Raw genomic sequence first — 6,982 nt, forward strand, 5'->3', positions numbered from 1 at the left:
ATGTCCTAAAGATTAACATCGACGGAGCTTTTAAAGCGGCGACAAAGGAAGGTGCTTGGGGCTTCATTATCAGGGACAGCGACGGGCAGGCGATTGTGGCGGGTTCAGGGCGTCTTTCTTTAGTTGTTGATGCGTTGTCAGCTGAAGGAGAGGCGTGTATTGCGGCTCTTGATGCGGCCATGGTCAGGGGGATCTCACGGGTGATTATAGAGACGGATTCGACAAACTTGGTCTCCGCTCTTTGCAGCAATGCTTTCGACCGTGCGCCGGGTGGCACAATATTCAGTGAAGCACGTTCGATACTGATGCAACATTTTGTTCCTGTATCTATTTCTTGTATTCCTAGAACTTGTAATAGGTGTGCTCATGAGCTGGCCAGTTTGGGTTTTGCACGGGACCCGGATCTCCCAGGTGTTTGGGATGATCCCCTCCCAGAATTTGTATCAACTTTGGTGGATCGCGATCATGGTGATCCTGAGTTTGCCTAAATAAAGCAGGCGGTGAGAGTGTCAAAAAAAAACTGCAAGTCTGCAACCAGGAACGGTGCTGCCTCTGCCTGCCTGTCGTCTACAATTCACTGGCGATTTTTTTTTTCTGAAAGAGGGGTTCATCCGGCTTTTATAGAAAGCCACAATTCGCTGCCGTCCGAAACCATAAACTAATCAAGCGCCAACGTGCAGTAGTTAGTTCTCCCGTTAGCTCTGTCACCACTAGCTAACAGCAGCAAGTATCATATGAGGAGTGTAGAATAATGGACGCCGTGTGGGTTTTCTTCCTTGTGTTAGCGTGAGCTCTGTAGGAAAGTGATGCGCGTTGACACTGCTGTTATTGCTGCATTATATACTACGGAGTAGTCGACACTCGACAGGGATGTTTTTTTTTACTTCCAAAGTTAAAAGACAGGGGACGCTTTGTTCTCGTCTGGGATGGGACGGTGAAGATGACACCTACGCGCAGGGTGTGGGACACGAGCGAGTGGGAGTCTGCAGGGAGAGAACAAGAATCGGATGCCGTGGCCCATATCGTCGCTTTCTAACTTGTAACGTACGTACGTCCACACGCACGCGCGCTTCACATGGCAGATCGATTGATTTTATTATATCTTGGTTTGGCGCGGCTGATGTAGAGCTCCCACCCCATTACACATGACAACATTACACCACATGTCGCTTTGTGATGATGGTTGCTTATATCGATCATTAGTACAAATATGAAGCCTTTGTGCTCGGTCGAGCATAAAAAAATAAGGTGCCAGTATAAATATTTCTTTTACTAGTACTAGTGTACCTGGCTACCCCGTTTCTAAAAACTTTGTAGGACAAAGGCAGTGTCAGTGTGGCCTATGCGGCCTGCCCGTCGCCTATACATGTTTGCATAGTTTAGTTGGGCGGTTATTAATTACTTATTAGTGATGATCAATGGCCCCAATTCCACAATTCAAATCCGCAGAGTGTGTGTGTGTGGTTCCGGTTTTTTTTTAGAGCAAAGGTGTGTGGTTCCGGTTGTTACCGCTCTTCTGGCCATAGCTCGCTGGACGGCGACGTTAACAAAAGATACCGCGATCGAAAGGACGCCAGCTTGTTGTCTCGTGAAAGTGAAAACTGTAGAGATAAACCCACATGTCGCATATCAGGACATGGATTGTGTTATCCGGGTGTAAGTGGCACCCACGCCAAAGGATGTCGGACCAGTTGGTCACGGCAGTCCGGCGGCACCCCGGAGGTTGTGGATTCGATTCTTGATCGGGACGAATTTCCGCCTGCGGGTAAAAAAACTCCCTCGCCTGCCTCATGTCCAAAGTACCGTGGAGCCCGGCCTAACTCACAAGGCGACGGGCCCCCGTGTACGGGTGGGGTAGGGGATGTCCAAAGTACTGTGGAGCCCGGCCTAACTCACAAGGCGACGGGCCCCCGTGTACGGGTGGGGTAGGGGTTCGGGGGTTTTTTGGTCTGCTATGAGAAGGTCATTATATCTCTCAAACAATGCCGTGGGGGCAGTCTTACCCCGTAGGTCAAGTTTTACGTGGCACCCACACGGCCGCCAAACACTACTCGCACGCTGCAGCTTTTGCCCCATGTGTAGCATGTGCGGGTATCCTCGCTACTTACAAATCAAATATTATTTATCCCTCCGAGGAGTGAGGACGGTAGCTTTTCGTCGTGGGCCCCCAACCAACTGAACTGTGGCCACAAGAGCTATATATGAGCGCACCTGGCAGCTCAAACACCTCAAGACATTCTCATTCCTCTCTTGCAATATCTTCATCTGTCTGACTGTCTCTCCGAGACAGAGAAGCCTGATCGAAGAAACGCTGGCTCCAAGAGAGGCAGATCCTTGCAAAGCACACAGCATGATCCCAAGAGCGCCGAGCCTCTTCCACCTCGAGGAGGGGCTGGGCGCCTCCACCTCGACGCCAATGGCGGCGGCCTCGGGCGCCGGCGAGCTCGTCGGGCTCCGCCTCATCATACAGCCGTCGCCGAGGAAGCAGCGGCCGACGGTCCTGAGGAGGTCCGCGGTGAGGATGATCCCGGCGGCGACGTGCGCGTCCAGCAAGTGCGGCCACGAGAACGGCCGGATGTCGTTCGTGGGGCTGGAGTTCCTGAAGCGCTGCTTCTGCTGCCACAAGAACCTGGACGCCACCATGGACGTCTTCGTGTACAAGTAAGATCGAGATGCCAGGCCTCTGGCTAATTAACTTTCCTCGATCTCATGAATCATGATGCATGGTGATGCTCCTTCACCGTCAGCGCGCCCTTCAGTAGTTTTGCTCATCTGGGATTCGATCGGCGGGTGAAATTTGCAGAGGAGAGCAAGCGTTTTGCAGCGTCGAGTGCCGGTGCCAGCACATGGCAAAAGAGGAGCGCCGGGAGATCGAAATGCTCATCAGGAAGCGCCGCGACGCGTTCCACCGTCGGCACGCTGGAGCGGCGCCCAAGATGCAAGGATCGAATCGGCTCATGAGCCTGCAAACCGCTGCACGATGATACATACACATCTGTCGAAGAGAACGCCTGTTATTATTGTAGTCTCATACATACGGTAAAAATTTTGTTGCCTTTCTTCAAATCGGCACAAAAGAGTGCCATACTGAACTGAACAAAGCTATCACTTTAGCCTTTAGGATGGATATTATTAGTATTATTACTGTGTGGATACTTGTTCACTAGTTGTCTCAGTTCTACGGGTTGATCTTTGGGAGTTTAATTTGGCCTGATTGCAAGGAAAGGCGACTTCAATTTTCTAGAAGTTTTCCTTGCTTAAATCTAGTAACGTCAACTATGTGTCCTCAATCTTTGTACCTTTTTTTATTTCGATGTGTCAAGCTAAGGAAGTTTGACCGGGTAGAAAATAAAATGAATCAGAGGGAGCATTTGTTTTTTTTGGCACAGAGGGAGCATTTGGTTGGAGTGTGACTTGATTACTTCAAAAAAAAAAAGAGTATGACTTGGCTAGGAAATAGCAAATTTCTGAATACAATTAAATCAATATTAAAAAGGATTAATTATTAGTAGTTAAGCAAAATACTAAAAGAGTCCAGAACAAATGAATATTTCTGAATAGAATATTTATCTCAATTTCCATTTGACTTAGAACTCGTTAAAAAATAAAAAATTGTAATTTGATCTATCTAAAAAACAAACCACCTCATCGAAAATGCGTTATTGATGGCGCAATTGGTGCAAGATGAAGAACCAAAAGGGATCTAATATAAGAATTCCAGTCCAAAAGAAGGTGAATAACCGAAGTGCTTGTTTGTAATTGAAGATTACATTGATATTAGAACCTTATATAGCAGTTGTTACATAAACCTGGAAAGAGACAAATAATTTGTTCCATTAATTAGTTGTTCGCCCTCAGGTGCATATCAGAGCCTGCTTATGATCACCACACAGTGCCCCCGTATTTGCCCCTCATGTTCATATCGGATCTGAATGAGATACTAAGTGCTGGTGCTGGCGTGGCCAGCAGTTTACCAACCGGTACTAAACTGCTCGGCCTAGTGCTGGCGTGGCCAGCAGTTTACCAACCGGTACTAAACATGCCGTTTAGTACCGGGCCATCTGACCGGTACTAAGTGCGCGTGCAATTAGTACCAGAGGAGCGGTACCGGTCGGAAAACCGGTACAAACCGGGGGTTCCCGACCGGTACTAATGAGAGATTTTCTAGCAGTGTCGAGAAGGTGAGGACGGCCCGCTTCAGTAAGATTTGTGCTCATCATCATCACGACGCAGTATATATGCATAGATCTAGATCGTTTCAACCAATGGTAAAAGTAATAATGATTAAAAACAGAGATGATGGTTCAAGAGTATGGCCGTCATCGCCAGGCACCCCAAGCCTCCGTATTTGCCCCTCATGTTCATATCGGATCTGAATGAGATGAGCCAGACGCAGGCCCATAAACGTGTTTGTGAGCCCAAAGAGGAGGAACGCAGGGAAAAGGGCCTGACAAGCCCATGCAAGGGCCCAACAACGCCCGATCCATCCGAGCTTTTAGTACGGAACATCTGTCGCCACCCTAATGCAGATGCAGATCTCTTTCCTAAAAAAAAAAAGAAAAAGATGCAGATAGCTGAGCTTGAAGAGACCACAGCTGACAGCTCATCGCATGCAGCGACGAGGTGAGGTCCAGTGTGCAAAGTGGCAACACCGCTTTTTCCATAAACTTGGGCGGGCCGCAGCCACCCCTGGTTTGTGCTTTGGTTTGGCTCATTCATCATTCAGCTCACGCCTGCTTCGTATATTTGATAATTGCGGCGATACGTCTATTTCAAGTGCAGCAGGACATATACTAGTACTCGTACTAATACTAATTTGCAGAAAGAGGCCAGACTCGCCCGTCTTGACATGTTGCTGGCTTGAAAAAGTGTGAGGCCTCCACTTGCCAACTTCGTCAAATCACCATCAGCGCTAATCCCCCGGTCTTATCGCAAAATCTTAACCCCACTTGCCCAGTTTAGTTTAGGTTTAGACAAAGGGTTAGCGGGGTGGTTAGGTTAACCAACTCGCTTTGCTTAGAATAAAGAAAGTTCCCCGGCAGGCCCACTTGCCAATACAGCCTTCCCACAAACTGGGGGGCGGCACAGGCGGTTCCGGTTTGGCGCCGCTGACACGGCATCCGCCCCGCCAAGGATCGCTGGAAGAGCTCGAAACCGCTGGCCGGGGCACGCGCGGCGCCGCCAAGTTGATCCCAGCCCGTCCCGTCCCGGCACCGGCAGCCCGGGTCTACACTACACGTCGCTGTCCCCCGCCGCGCCTCGCGCCAGCGGCCCGGACCCAACTTGGACGCCGCGGCGTGCAGGAGGAAGGCAGGAGGCAGATGCATTGCACCTCCTCCTGGCCCTGGCGAGGTCCAACCGTCGCCGATAGCGACGAGGACAGACGAGCGGGCCCGTACCGGCGTGTCCGCCCGCGCCGGCCTTATCCTCTCACACGCTGCGATGGCGCTAACTTGCCTTGCCTTGCCTGCTCGGCTCTGCGCGCCCCGCGAATTTTGGAGCCGCCACGCCACGCCACGCCACGCCACGCCGTCCGTCCGTCGCCACCGCACCCGCTTTCTCTTATTTAACAGCGAGCGCCTCGACGAGCCGAGACCACCATTCCAAACCAAACACGAGAGCTAGCGTCCGGCTAGTGAGAGCAGCAGCCAGCAAGCGGGCAAGGCAAGAGAGAAAGCAAGCAGGCAAACATGTGTGGTGGTGCGATCCTCGCGGAGCTCATACCGAGCGCGCCGGCGCGCCGCGTCACGCCGGGCCACGTCTGGCCCGCGGCCAAGCAGCAGCGGAGGGCCGACGACTTCGAGGCCGCCTTCCGGGAGTTCGACTCCGACTCCGACGAGGAGGTGGAGAGCAAGCAGCTCGGCTTCAACGCTTCCCCCGCCGGCGCGGCGACCAGGAAGCTGAGGAGGCAGCAGCAGCAGCGGGAGCTGGCCGCGCCGGCGCCGAGCAGGCGCCGCAAGGCCGCGCAGTACAAGGGCGTCCGGCGCCGCCCGTGGGGCAAGTGGGCCGCCGAGATCCGCGACCCCGTCAAGGGTGTCCGCGTCTGGCTCGGCACCTTCTCCTCCGCCGAGGCCGCCGCGCTCGCCTACGACGCCGCCGCGCGCGACATCCGCGGGCCCAGGGCCAAGCTCAACTTCCCCTCGAACGCCGACGCCGCTCCCGCCGCCGGGCGCAAGCGCGCCCGCGCCGCCGAGTTCGTCGACCTCGTCGCCGACGAGGAGGACGAGCAGCAGCGCCACGCAGCGTCCGGCGTCAAGCACGAGGCCGGGGCCACCGACAGCGAGACCTCCGAGTCCGGCGGCGCCCTCCCGGACTTCTCGTGGCAGGGCGTGTTGGCGTACGACGAGGCCCCCGCCCCGGAGGCCTTCGAGGCCGAGGACCAGAGCCGCGGCGCCAGCAAGCGCCCGAGGACCGAACCGGAGAGCGCCGACGAGGCGTCGCCCCGGGCCTCCGACTCCGAGTCGGACGCGCTGTTCGACGCGTTCCTCTTCGGCGACCAGCTCGCCTACTTCAACGGCGGCGCGTACGAGTCCCTCGACAGCCTGTTCAGCGCGGACGCCGTGCAGAGCAACGCCGCCGCGGACGAGGGGATGGGCCTCTGGAGCTTCGACGACGGCTGCCTCGTCGAGGACAACCTGTCGTTTTAAGCTTCTTCGCCTGATCGCCTGTGTTGAATGAACGTCTTGTAAAATTACGGATGGTTTTGTGATCATGTCTAGTTTGTAACTTTGGATCCAGGAAGAGATGAAATTACCGTTCTCAAAAGATCCTGCGTCTCCCTTCATACGCAAGAGTTGATAATCATCGTAATACTCTTAGTAACTGGTTTAATCAAAAGTTAGTTCATGTTCCTGAAGAAAAAAATTGCCACTAAAACGAGGAGCGTGGTTCTTAGTTTGTCCCCAGACGAAAACCGTCAAGCAACGCCATTGAAACAGGCAAAGCATGTATCAGCCTGCAAATTGCGAGCATGATTCCTCTG

General features: G+C 53.4%; 2 protein-coding genes across 4 annotated transcripts; both read left to right on the plus strand.

Moving 5' to 3' along the window:
- The first annotated feature begins 2,177 nt into the window (after window positions 1–2,177).
- LOC120647087 (FCS-Like Zinc finger 17-like) lies at window positions 2,178–3,381 on the plus strand. Its single transcript, XM_039923711.1, has 2 exons — window positions 2,178–2,661; window positions 2,804–3,381. Exons 1-2 carry the CDS (start codon window positions 2,351–2,353, stop codon window positions 2,982–2,984), a joined length of 492 nt encoding a protein of 163 aa, XP_039779645.1. The 5' UTR covers window positions 2,178–2,350; the 3' UTR covers window positions 2,985–3,381.
- A 2,107-nt stretch (window positions 3,382–5,488) lies between these two features.
- On the plus strand, window positions 5,489–6,767 carry LOC120647088 (ethylene-responsive transcription factor ERF073-like). 3 transcript variants are annotated; one of them, XM_039923714.1, is made up of 2 exons: window positions 5,527–5,735; window positions 5,769–6,767. In XM_039923714.1, the coding sequence occupies exons 1-2, from the start codon at window positions 5,691–5,693 to the stop codon at window positions 6,645–6,647; spliced, it is 924 nt and encodes a 307-aa protein (XP_039779648.1). In that variant the 5' UTR covers window positions 5,527–5,690; the 3' UTR covers window positions 6,648–6,767. The 3 variants fall into 3 exon arrangements, with proteins under 3 accessions (XP_039779646.1, XP_039779648.1, XP_039779647.1); XM_039923713.1 differs by having other exon boundaries at window positions 5,529–6,347; window positions 6,378–6,767; XM_039923712.1 differs by having other exon boundaries at window positions 5,489–6,767.
- The last annotated feature ends 215 nt before the right edge of the window (window positions 6,768–6,982 follow it).

Source organism: Panicum virgatum, chromosome 9K (assembly GCF_016808335.1).
Source record: "Panicum virgatum strain AP13 chromosome 9K, P.virgatum_v5, whole genome shotgun sequence".
Taxonomy (NCBI): domain Eukaryota; kingdom Viridiplantae; phylum Streptophyta; class Magnoliopsida; order Poales; family Poaceae; genus Panicum; species Panicum virgatum.